Below are 13,872 nucleotides of genomic sequence, written 5' to 3' on the forward strand. Positions count from 1 at the left end.
TAGCTTCTTCCGTTCTCGAGTTATCGTGCCTACAAACAAACAAACACACAAACAGATGACGGAAGTCATCAATATACTTACGAAATGTTTAGATTTCGTAAGTAACAACTAGTCGGATGTTTACTAATATAGCACTGCACTTATCAATATATTAAAACAACTGGTTAGATGTTTACTAATATAGCACTGCACTTATCAATATATTAAAACAACTAGTTAGATGTTGACTAATATAGCACTGCACTTATCAATATATTAAAACAACTGGTTGGATGTTTACTAATATAGCACTGCACTTATCAAAATATAAAAACAACTAGTTAGATGTTGACTAATATAGCACTGCACTTATCAAAATATTAAAACAACTGGTTAGATGTTTACTAATATAGCACTGCACTTATCAAAATATTAAAACAACGAGTTAGATGTTTACTAATATAGCACTGCACTTATCAAAATATTAAAACAACTAGTTTGATGTTTACTAATATAGCACTGCACTTATCAATATATTAAAACAACTGGTTAGATGTTTACTAATATAGCACTGCACTTAACAAAATATTAAAACAACTAGTTAGATGTTGACTAATATAGCACTGCACTTATCAATATATTAAAACAACTGGTTAGATGTTTACTTATATAGCACTGCACTTATCAAAATATGAAAACAGCTGGTTAGATGTTTACTAATATAGCACTGCACTTATCAATATATTAACACAACTGGTTAGATGTTTACTAATATAGCACTGCACTCATCAATATATTAAAACAACTAGTTAGATGTTTACTAATACAGCACTGCACTTATCAATATATTAACACAACTGGTTAGATGTTTACTAATATAGCACTGCACTTATCAATATATTAAAACAACTAGTTAGATGTATGTTAACACATGGAGCTACAGTTAGCAGATTTAAACAGGTTTTCTTGAGGATCATAAAACGACATCAAATAGCATTAGTGAAATACAATATGAAATTTAATAATATTCTTAACGGGATATTTATACAAATACATGATTAAACTAGTAGGGCACTCGGTAGAGCGCATGCCACCACCACGTAATGTCTGATCCACGAGAACATATCGATCCCAATCAATACATTTTTATAATATCATGCTATACAGCACTATATTGTGTTTGGCCCTTCCTCTCAATGGCGAAAAATCACTTTGAAAATTAAACAACTCTCGTATCCAGATTCGGATCCGGATCTTCACCAAAATCAAATCAATTCTTCCTTGTCACACACCGAACGCGTCCACTAAGTTTCGTCCGAATCCGTCCACAACTTTTTGAGATATCCTGTACACAAACAGACAGACAAACAAACAGACAGAAAGGGGTGAAAACATAACCTCCTTCACCTTTGGTGGCAGAGGTGAATATATATATATATATATATATATATATATATATATATATATATATATATATATATATATATATATATATATATATATGTGTGTGTGGAACCCATTTCAGTGGTTGCTGGGAGACAAGGAAGCAGTTTAAATAATACCGTTTTTAAATAACCGTTTGAATATTTGAATAGTTTGATCCAGAGGTGAGTGGGGTGGTCGTGCGGGTTGGTGGACATGTTATATTTAATGTAAGATGTGCATGATTTAATATATTATCGTGTAATGGAAGATGTAACTATGTGATAACACATTAAATTCTTCAGCGAGTAAAGTCTGTTTAGTGATGTTGCATTGACGGGTTGACTGACTCCTTCGATGCAACTGAAGTTGTGGATGTCCTGATGTAGGTAATCTACTGATGTGGATCCGTGACCAAGTTTGTGGACCTGACGTTTTGAGAGGTTCTGAGCTGAAAGGATTGAAACCTCGAGGAAGAACGGTGCCCAGCTGATGATCCGTGAAGTCGGGAAACCATTCAATTCCTTACAGGTGAAGGTTCTTACTCTAGGTGAGGAAACCATGTTTTGAGGTTCACAAATTAAATAAAGTTGAACGTAGGATGTTATGAAATTTACATCATTTACAATAATCCTTATCCTTTAAATTGTATTATATGTGTGCACCAATGCTTCCAAGTTGAGAGTCAGGTTGAGGGGTTGTTGTTATTTATTCCATGAGCTTGAGCAGAGCCCCGTGATATTTTAATTCTGTTTGAAAATCCCCTTTTTTATTTTGAATGCTGTGAGCTATATGTTAAAACATTGCCTTGAATCCTATAAGACTTGAAAGTGGTGAAAACAACATTTTGTCTTCTGAGATGTAATAGTGCGTGTTACTCAATGGTGCATCTCCATGTGGGTTCTGATGAACAATGGCTTTCAAACAAGGAACCTCCTCACAGGTGTGAGATTTATAGCTGCGGCAAGTCAAGGCTAACCAATGGGAATCCTCTCTGATACCCCGTTAAGTAGATAAACCATTTTATGTATCTGTACAATATAAAGTGAGACACAGGAGGTGAACAAATTCCCTTGGTGAGTCAAAGCAGAAGCAGACAAATGACAAGTTCCTGATAAGTACATTTTCATACTTTTTTTTGGTGAAGAAGAAAAGTCGTGAGGCTGTAGTTTTTTGGTTTTATTCCAAAGATCGATTGACATTTGCTCAAATGAAACCAAATAATGGTTAATGAGAGTACCAAGTAAAGCGTTAACAAAGCTGATGGACATCAAGCGGAATGATCAATTTCTGTATGAGCATGCAACAAATTGGTTTGCCTTTTTATATGATTGCTATTGTGAAGCGGACATTATGTCTGAACCCTAATATCAGCAATTGTGGTGGACTCAACAACAAGGCTGGCTGTATCACAAGCGTTTGCTCGATGGGCGACGTTTGCAGGTCTGAGGTCCGCACGAGTGGCCTTAAGACATCCGAACTTGGATTCCAGAGTTCTTGAATTTATCCCAGACGGTCCTGGCACCTTTCTTGACTGCTTTCCAGGCTTTTTTGATCCAACCCCACCGTCTCTTACGCTGCACAGAGGGGTGTGGGAGAGGAACAAGAAGCCATTGTGTTCTTGAATGTGTACATTGAACACTTTAGATTGAAAAGTAAATCAAGCAGGTGTCAAAGACGGCCATTGTTGTGTCCATTTTACTTTTCGTGCCATCAACAGCCCGGCGGATCTCATTTTGTTTAATTTTCGTCACTCAATTAAGTAGTTATTGTTCCATGATGAGCTGCTCATGACATAAGGTTATTACCCTTGCCGAAGGATTCGGAGAGGGTATTGCATTTGGGTCTGTTTGTTTGTTTGTCTGTCTGTCTGTTTGTTTGTTTGTCCACACAGAACTTTCATGTTTTTCTCCACAACCGCTTGTCAGATTGAGACGAAATTTTCACAATGCTGCGATGACTCGTGTAGAATGTTATAATGATAACTATGATGTCATAGGTCACGTGGTGTGGCAGCCATATTGGAAAAACGGAAAAATTTGGACCTCTGTATCTCTGAAACCACACCAAAGAAAAAATGTAAATTTGGCACATAGCAAGTACACCTCATGAGGAATGAGCCTGTGTGTTTGTTTGTTTTTTATTACGTCATCGGTGCCCTCATTATGACATCATAATTGCATATGTAGAACGCCGCGTCCAATCAGTATGAAAATATTTGAGGGTCATCTCGGGATAAAATGGTCCACAGAAAAAAAAAATTCATGGCATCATCGGCCGCGTGATTCTGCAGCCATATTTTTTTCAAAAAAGCGAACCTTCAAAAATCTTCTTCTCTGAAGTGGCTGAACGGATCGAGGTGAAACTTTACGTGAATGACTGCCTGTTCGTGAGGAACAAAAGGTTCACACATATGATGTCTTTGGTCACATGGTTTGGCAACTATATTGGATTTACCCTAAAACCCATAAGATACACCACTCAATAGAAGTCCTGGCGAGGATTTGCAATCTCTGATTGCTCTTTTTCTTCTAAAATATGATTGGTTGCTCATACTGGAGTTTGGACTTTATTGTTTTCAAATCTCTATTCATGGCCATCGGTCTCGTTTCGAGAGATTTATCGTTCCATTTGTGAGAGCTAAAAGATTTTTCCGACACGACACAATTTTATTAAAATTGTCGAGCAACTTTGCCATTTTCAGGTATCGTGGAATCCCTCATCAAATTCTGCTTCCACTTTTGCAAATGTGAACATTTTCTCTCAATCAGTCAAGAACAAAAGGGGTTTCCATTGTCGGTCACCATGGAAACAGAACAACAGGTTTTTCCACGATCAATTGCCAATTGAAACGCAAAAAAAGGTTTCAGCGGTTGATGTCCATGGAAATGGAACAAAAAGTTTTCCATGGAAAAATATCTGATTGAAGGCATTGAGCTCGCAGACCGGAGCTGCAAATTATGTTTTGTTTTATGATTCTACCTAACAAGATGGTGCAGAGGTTGCACAATTGCCTCTGAGCTGTCTTGTCTGGATTTGATTTCAGACTCGACTACGAACTGTCCAACCGATGTTTTGCATGCAGGCAGTGGATCAAGACATGTATACCGTCCACCAGGTAGACGTTAAGCCGGGTTTCCCGTCTGTTAGCATTCGCTGTTAGATGTTAAATATCCGCACAGTCGCTTTAAAAAAATAGTAAGGGTATGCGAGTTATCACCAGCACCCTGAACAAGTTACAAATTGTTAACTAAATCAGTTCAAATTGAACGTCGGGCCTGGCCAGCCGGTTCGTGAAAGGGGACATTATTTGTAGCTGTTAGAGAAGTTGGATTTTCATTTTCCATGCTTTGTCATCCAATCTGCAATTTTATCATCAGAGACTTTTATTTGAATGAGATTCCAGGCATAAAAGCAAGTTATTTTTGGCCCTGTTTGTATTCGTGTCGAGTCACCACCATTTTGTCCTATTGTTAACGAGGACATTCAATTCAAATGATCGACAAATGATGGTCCGATCTCACACCCTCACCTTTTTCGCCTTTGTTGAGTTGAAATCGCAAGTCGCATCACCGACATCCAACGAGTCCTCGGTTTTCAACACGGTGACCTCACACTGTCCATCGATCTACAAATACAACAAATAAATGATGCAACAAATATGGTCATCATGACCATCCACATTGCAGCAACCTCATGGGTTTTTATTATACTATGATGTCTACATCCATTTTATAAAATCGACTCCATAGTTATATCCACCGTGTCAAATTCCACCATCTGCACTCCACGACCAACATCTCACATGGAGCAATGTTCAACCGACCTCCATCTCGAGGGTAGATCTCACGTATGGATCACATCGTCCCTCGATCAGGACCACGAAACAAACCATTGGGACTCCGAGAGATCAAACGGGTCTTACCGGTGTCTTGTCCTCCGCGATAGGACAATCAGACCAGTCCTTGGGATCGTCCGCATTGCACTCGGTCTCAACCACGGCAAATTTGATGTTTGTCTGCCCTTCAACGTCTGTTTCGTCTGCCTGTGAAAGAAACACGAGTTGGAATATTTTATCATCTTATCCAAGTTGGTCTTTGTGTCCACATCTGTGAAAGTAGAAATAGACACGTTGAAACTCACCTGGATATCCTGATCTTTGGCCAATGCTAGTTTACGTGTGGACACCTGCTGCTTGTTCAGCTTGTCCAACGCTTCATCTGCTGCGCTCTCCACCTGCTCCTTCGACAAAGAATCTGCCCGAACCGAAGGTGCTTGGTCCAAGAGCAGGACCAGGACCAGAGAGAGAACCATGGGGACACACAAGGACTTCATGACTCCACAACTGAGCTTGTCTCCAATTTTGTGTTAATCCTTCTTGATCCTTCCCTTTAAATATCATTTTCGGGGGAACTGTTGTGCAAATTTTTTTTTTCTTGAGGCTATGTCCTTTATCTCCAACCTCTCCATGTTTCCTCTTTCACTCGTTGCATGTCCCTGGAGGTGCCAGATATGTGTATTGAATAATTTGGTGGTTAACACTTTCATTTATCATTTGTTCACTGGTGTTTTTATTTATTTTTTTGCAACATTCCTTGAATAGTCCTTTTTGTACACACGATGGTGTCGATTGCTTTCAGCACACCCTTCTGTTTCCCTTCCCCCACCTTCCTCTCTACTCCCTTCCCTATTTCCCCCAAAGCAACAACACCGCTGGATGAGCAACCCAATGCAACAACAACTCTATCACCAAAAACTTCATGTCGAGTTTGCAGACAAATACTGCAAAGGCGGGACATTGAGTAGAAAACACATCTATACACACTCGCGAGTGCCCAGTCCTCAGGCTGCCGGGCACAGATAATTTCGCACACCGGCAGGTTGCTGAACAACCACGAACGCCGGTTGGCACAGCCAATCCGGGCAGGGTTACACTACTTCACGTGATACCTTACCTGTGGACGGCTGGCTAATTGGGGTCACGTGCCCTCAGTGCACACTCGGATTACTGCTGAGTGTTACAGTGAGTGTGCACTGGCTGAAGAAGCAAATTATTGGGGTAGAACTTCCCATCTAACCTTACTTGTGCACTGCATCGGACGAACAAAGGAAAAAACACAACCGAGACAGATGGGAAATAACAACAAACAATTGTTTATTACAAACACACAAGCAAGCAATAATTTAAAAGATTTATCATCGTACTTTTTCTTTTTCAATCTTACACAAAATACTTGGCCATCATTCACTCAGGGGTGAAGAATTGAACAAGGACTTGAAAATAAAATACAAGTAAGTTATGGAGAAAAGGAAAGCAGTCTTTCCTTCTCTGCCTCCTCACTTCACACAAATATACATGAGAATGCAGAGGAAAATGGTTGAGGAAGATGGACAGTCGCAATGTGATGTGATGGGGACACTCAGCCGCGTCCCTGAGGTGCCCAGACCCAGTCGACGAGTCCTGTCCTGCATCCCAGGTACGCGAGCTTCCCCTCCTCTGCCTCAGATTCTTCCTCCTCATGCCCCCATCGATGAGGTGCCACCGTTCATCCTCCTCGTCCTTCGTAGCTGACAAGATGACGCTCGTGGAAGGATTGTTCTTTTTCAACAGAAGCTCGACACCAACTGCTTGTGAAGCCTTCGTTTCTTTACCCTCACACACACTTTTGTCCTTCCTTCACGAGCCTTCCCAGTCTTTTAGTCTTCTGTACATCTGAGCTTGTTCCATTTGTTTATCCTTTCTGCTTCTCTCACCCTTTCTGCTTTCTGCGCCGTCTGCTCAGGAGTGCTTTTCGTCTCTCCTCACACAAGCTTTCTCCCCCTCCCATTGGTCCGCAGCTGATGGCGGTAGGTGCATGACGTCACTTGTGGAACTTGCCACGCTGAGGGAGCTTTCATCGAAGTCCCCACCCTGCCCTTTACTGCCCAAAGCTGCGACGAGAGCCCCCGAACCCGTGCACCCGATGGGTTAACGGCTACAGACGGGCCGATCATGCCCAACCAAGCAATGCGTGAATGGAGGGAACATGGAGGAGAATCCCGCACAATGGAGGGTTGACCGAACGGCCGCGGGATTGAAGGCAAGAACGATGGGGTGAAGGAGGAATTTTTGAGAAGGATGTTTGATGAAGGGGAGGTAAATTGTGGATTTAGAAAGGCAGAGAAGGGAAATGGACTGATGGTGTGAAGGAAGAAAGATTGAAAATGACAGAGGGGGAAGGTGGGGGGGGGTGACATTATACTGGAAAAATACAGCCAAACCAACGCATGCTCCCCCCACCCAATCCCCCAAATTGCCCTTTGACCAGGGACCAAGGACTATCTATACAAAGACTAATGAAATAACTCATCCTCGGGTCACCTACGTGTCCATGGGGTAAATGTTCCAAAACCATAACAATATATTTTTTCTGGTTTTATACACCGCATGCTGAAATAGAAACGCACACAGCACAAAGACTCTTTGGAATAGTTATCTTCGTAATGAACGTTAAGAAAAGCGCCTTTCCATAGAGTGATTATTATGTAATTAAATGCATTAGGTTGGGGAGTTGGCTCCCCCTGTCAACCCATTGGGAGAATAGAGACATCAGCGCGTGATGACGTGGTCCGTCACAGCCGTCATCACATGGCGTGCTGTGTGTTTTACTGCCCTGGGGTTCAACATGTGCGACTAACACCAGCATTGTGGAATGCGTGCCAAATTCTTCCATTCCCCTTCATTGTTTATAGCCCCACAAAATCTTCGTAAGCCTGGTGTGGCTTAATGGTTAGGGTGGTGGGCTTGGGATCCTAGGATCCTGAGTTCAAATCCCACTCTGCTGTTGAATTAATACCAGGTGGGGTTGACTCTGCCTGTCATCCTTCCGAGGTCGGGAAAATGAGTGCCGGCTTGCTGGTATCCTAAGTCGGAGTGCTGACCTGTCCAGGATTGTGCCCAATAGCCAAGGAGACTGCTTAGGCAGCACCAAGGATCTGCACAGGGTATGGTCCCAATGGAAGGATGGAAAGTCTTTGTCTATTCGTCTGTATGGACATCTTCTCTGTGATGTAATTCATTGCTATCTCCCCCTGTACTGTATTTCGTTTCCCTAATCCTTCTTAGTTCCCTCCACCCAAAATGACTGGCAAACGATCCAAGACATGACCCAGCCTCCCTGAAATGATTCCCCCATTCCCTGGCTTTGTACCATGAACATTGTTGGACATTTGGAGTTCATCCCAGGAGCATGGGGGTCGAAGGGAGTCCACCCCATCTTAAGTGCAGAGCTCTGTCCATGATGACAGCCTGAAGGACAAAATGAGTGAAGAGCTGGCCAGGTGGCAGAATGGGCGGGGCTGCGGGGGAACCCTCCAAAGCTTGCCATGGGGCCGGCTCATGGGATTTGACGTGGCCCAAAGGCTGGTCGCAGGCCACCTCGGGGGATCTGATGTGTGGCTCTTTGGCCCTGTCTGCCCCCAGAGCTATAAAGCTGTGGTCGCATGTTGATTCGCTCTCTATCATCACCCCCGAGCTACCTTGGTCCTGGTTGCTGCTCTCTCTGTCGTCGGCCCTGAGCTACCTTGGTCCTGGTTGCCTCTCTCTCTGTCTCTCTGTCTCTGTCGGTGCCCCCGTGCTACCTTGGTCCTGGTTGCCACACTCTCTTTCTTCTTTTGCCTTGAACTATCGTGGTCCTTGTCATGGCACGAGGTCATTCTCTGTCTGCCTGGATCGTCGTACTCGTTTATTCTCTGGTCCTTGATGCATTGGTTCATGCTCCCGATGGAGCTGGAGGACCCTTGGTGGTGGAGAGCAGTGTTGGGGCCATTTCGGAGAGCGGTTCCAAGTTGGGGAGAAGGTGACGGTGATGTAAGTACCAGTCCCAATTTGTCTCCCCGTGTGTGTGTGGTCTGATTGGTACCTTGTTCTGTTAGCTGGTAGGTAAGGCAAAGGTTAAGTCGGTGACTTGTACATTTGTTGTCCCTTTTTATAAATACACACCTTGATTGCAGAGATTTTATTGCATTTCCCCTTTTCCTGCACCGGGTTCCCTTTGACGCCATCAAAGCTCTTAAGTTCCCCTCCGTCCTTCCCATACCCCTCATCGCTCATCGTAAATAAATTATTCTTGTATTATTTCAAATCTGCCCGTGGTTGTCCTTTCTTCCATTGGTCCAGCAATGTCCGTACGTGGATTAGTCAGGAGGGTATAATTCCTCACGAATGGGCTCTCGTATCAGTCTGGCATTATGCTAATGGGAAGCTCGGCCGTATTAATCACAATCCAGTAAAGATAACAATAGCATAATTGCTGAGGGTGCGATTCCCCGATAAGGAGATCACGTGTTCTTTGGTAAACAGTGTTAGATGGAGGACCCTAAGTCACGTGGTCAAGCTATTGTCGTTGGCGGTCGTTTAGCGACACTCTGCGACTCAAAGTTATTCGTGTGCGACGGTCTGTGGTTCCCAGCGAGTCCGGGGAGAACCAGGGATACCCCCACCCTCATACATGGTCGAATATATATATACACATACACACACACACAAGTTGCAGACTTAACCTATGCCTTACCTACCGGCTAACAAAACAGGGTTCCCATCAGACCACACACACACAGTGAGACAAATTGGGACTGGTATGTAAGTCACCGTCACCCTCTCCAACTTGCTATTGCTCTCCAAAATGGCCCCGACGCTGCTCTCCACTATTGAGGGTCCACCAGCTCCATTGGGAGCACGAACCAACGAGTGCAGTACCAGGGACGAAACAAGTGCCACAACCCAGGCAGAGGGAGAATGAGTTTGTGCCACTGCCAGGAATCTGATAGCTTGAGGCAAAAGAAGAAAGAGAGCACTGCAACCAGGACCAAAGTAGCTCAGAGATGATGACAGAGAGCATGGCAACAAGGACCAAGGTCGCTCGGGGGCGAGGACAGGGAAAGTGAATCAGCGAGCTGAGTGCAGCTTTATAGCCCTGGGGGCCGGCAGGGCCGAAGAGCCACATGTCAGGTCTCCCGAGGAGGCCCGGGACCAGCCATTGGGCCACATTACACCCCACGAGCTGGCCCCATGCCAGGCATTGGAGGGTTCCCCTGCAGCCCTGCCCATTCTGTCGCCCGGCTGGATATTCAGTCATTTGGTCCTTCCAGCTGTCGTCATGAACAGAGCTCCACACTTAACACGGGGGTAATCCCTTCTACCCCCATGCTCCTGGGACGAACCCCAAACGTCCAACAATGTTCATGGCACAAAGCCAGGGAATGGGGCAATCATTTCAGGGAGGCTGCGTGGTGTCTTGGTTCGTTTGCCAGTCATTTTGAGTGGAGGGGAATAAACGGGGATTAGGGAAACAAAATACAGTATGGGGAAGACGGCTGTAAATTACATTACATGGTAGACATCCATACAGATGAACAGAGAAACAAAGACTTTGTGGGGCTTTAAACAATAAAGGGGAATGGGAGAATTTGGCACACGTTCCAGAATGTCAGGTCAGATTAGATCTGTGACTTGCTACAGGTACCATGTAAACCTATACTAACCTGTTTCCGAGTGAGGTTGTCGGTGACTAAACCGTCTCCCCCACCAAGTTTCTTGGTGAGGAGGGTGTATGATATGGAGACCCAGTAGGATGAAAAACAAAACCTGTCAAAGGGCGGAGGAGCTCCTTGTGAGCCAACGGCCATCCATATCTAGTGCCCAACTGTGTCTGCGGACGTCCTCCTGCAGTTGGGTTACTTTTTATTTGGAGGTTGGTGGCATTTGGTGTCAGGTCAGGTCAGATTAGATCTGTGACTTGCTGCAGGTACCATGTATACCTGTACTAACCTGTTCCCTGGTGAGGTTGTCGGTGACTAAACCGTCTCCCAACCAAGTTTCTTGGTGAGGAGGGTGTATTATAAGGACACCCAGCAGAATGAAAAACAAAACCTGTCAAAGGGCGGAGTAGCTCCTTGTGAGCCAACTGCCATCTGTATCTAGTGCCCAACTGTGTCTGCAGACAATCTTTTGTGATGGGTTACTTTTTTATTTGGAGGTTGGTGGCAGGATTTGCACTTGGACTTACAACACTTTATCCCACAAAACATACCAAAAGCAAAAAGAAATCTGAAAACCCACACCGTGGGAGAACCTTCTTTGCAGCTGCCCTTCGCAGGGCATCACACCGGATGATGGGATTGGAGCAAAGCCTTCGGGACTACCAATCTTTGATGACAGGAGGGAAACCATTGGGTAACCTTCCCAGGTCATATTGCGGTAATGTGTGTTGGAGTGGTGCTGAGGTGTCGTCCATCAAACGGCGGTCTCTTTGGGTTAACCTGAGGCGGTCCCTTCGGGTGGGTGCCTGGAATGTCCTATCCCTAAGAGATCTCTGTTATCATCTGAGCTCAAGCGTTGACATCGGTATTGCAGCATTCTCTGAGGTTCGGAGACCGGATTGCGTCGAGATCATGGCGGGTGGTTATACCGACGATTGGTCTGGTCGCTCTGATGGTTACCATGCCTATGGAATTGCTGTAGCTGTGTCCAATAAAAATTGAGGTAACACCGGTCAACGAGTGTATTATGAGACTAAGGATTCGTCACTCCTTGAGTGTCATTTCCCTGGTCTCTGTATATACTCTGACTGAGGCACGTGATCTCACCGTGAAGGACGCATTCTATGCCACGCTCGAGTCTGTGGTTGATCAGTGCCACAGGAGAGATACTCTTTGAGTCTTGGGGGATTTCAATGCATTGACTGGAACTGATAGAGATGATTATGAGACATGTTGGTCCCCATGGGTTTGGAACTGTGAACCTGAATAGCACAAAGTTCCTTGATTTTGCAAGAAGTCATGGACTTAGGATGGCTGGTTCATGATTTCAGCAGCCACAAGCTCATCGCTGGACTTGGTATTCCAACGCTGGCAGTTTGGCAAAGGAGATTGATCATGTGCTCATTGTACCAGTATACCAGTGCTCGCACCAAACGCAAGTCATATCAGTGCTCTGCCATCTGAGCTATCTGGGTGACCCACCAGTTTAGCAACGCAATTCTTCCACATATACAGGTGCCACTCTCTTTCCTCTACTGCTTCCGGGGCACTCACTGCTAACCATAGGAGCAGCACGAGCCTGTTCTCGAGAGGGTCTTCTCCCTGTGGTGTTACACATCCATGTCCGCGATTAAACACCACATGGGGGATAGTAATATAATTAGAAAATGAACTGGATAGAACAATCACAAACATATATGGAAAAATTGAAGGTGGCACCACTCCAGGGAGCGAGTGCATCTCAGACTGCCTATTCGGGATTGGCTGCCGTAGTGCGGATCGCACTGGACCCAGCTGCACTGGGATACGAGGGCAAGACCAAGTCATGCCAGGTCCGGAGGTGAGCGGCAGCATGAGCTAAGGAGTGCCTTACAGTCCCTGGAGTGTCGCACAGCTCAACACTCAACCACACGCTTCTGACACTCCGCCGCCCATCTTTGTCATTCTAACCCCCCTCCCCCCTCAAAATATTTGGCCTGACATATCCTCACTAGTTGTTTGAGGTCAGGGAGGAGTCACCCCCACACTCCATTCTGCTTCTTTCTTCTTTAATCTTGTATCTTTCTTCCTGGAATGAATGATGGCCATATGTCTTTTGTCTAAGTACGTCTGTCTGAGGAGAATATTTGCTCGGGTAAGTCTGCTCTTTTGTGCCTGTTTCCTCCTCGCAAATACGTGTTCGATGATTGCTTGTTTGTGTGTGTGAAAATAACTGTTATCTCCACATCTACCTCGTTCATGTCCTTTCCTTCATTGGTCTGTCAAAGTGTGTTCATAATTGGTAGATGGGAATTTGTGTGCCCCCCCATCCACCCCCTCCCCCATAATTGTTTCCACAGATTAGCCAGTGCTCCACCCACTGTCCCACTCGGCAGTAATAAGTGCTTCGGTGTAAGTACTTAGGTGCATGCTGAGGAGGTGGACTTGAGCTCAGGCAGCTGCACCAACGAGTGGATAATGTGGTTGTGGACGTGAGGACCCGACTCGGTGTAATTGCATTTCCTGGAATCCGTGGTTACTAAACAACCCATTGGGCCATCGGGTTGTCCATGACCAGCAGCCTCAGTGCCAACCTTTCCTCAGTAATGTTCAACCCCCTGAATCAATACTTTGTAGAAGCGCCTTTGACAGCGATTTCAGCTTCGAGTGTTCTTGGGTATGTCTGTATCAACTTTGCACATCTGGATTTGGGGATTTTCTCCCATTCTTCCTTGCAGGTTTGCTCAAGCTCTGTTGGATGGGGAGTGGCGGTGAACAGCAATCTTCATGTCTTTCCACAGATTCTAAATAGGATTCAAGTTTGGACTTTGGCTGGGCCACTCCAGGACTTTCACGTCATTCTTGTTCTGAAGGCATTCCAGTGTTGCTTTGGTTGTGTGATTGAGGTCATTGTCCTGTTGGAATGTAAATCTTCACTCCAGTCTCAGGTCTTTTGCACTGTGAAGCAGGTTT

At 44.8% G+C, this 13,872-nt stretch overlaps 1 protein-coding gene across 1 annotated transcript; it reads right to left on the reverse strand.

Annotated features, from left to right (window-relative positions):
- Positions 1-2,565: 2,565 nt before the first annotated feature.
- Positions 2,566-5,790, reverse strand: LOC147010380 (uncharacterized). The gene is made up of 4 exons (XM_085859703.1): positions 5,545-5,790; positions 5,327-5,446; positions 4,934-5,029; positions 2,566-2,978 (listed from the first exon to the last, which is right to left on the reverse strand). Exons 1-4 carry the CDS (start codon positions 5,734-5,736, stop codon positions 2,868-2,870), a joined length of 519 nt encoding a protein of 172 aa, XP_085715829.1. The 5' UTR covers positions 5,737-5,790; the 3' UTR covers positions 2,566-2,867.
- Positions 5,791-13,872: the final 8,082 nt, after the last annotated feature.

This window comes from Eptatretus burgeri, chromosome 16 (genome assembly GCF_056783735.1).
Source record: "Eptatretus burgeri isolate ZD-2024b chromosome 16, Ebu_testis_v1, whole genome shotgun sequence".
In the NCBI taxonomy this organism is placed as follows: Eukaryota; Metazoa; Chordata; class Myxini; order Myxiniformes; family Myxinidae; genus Eptatretus; species Eptatretus burgeri.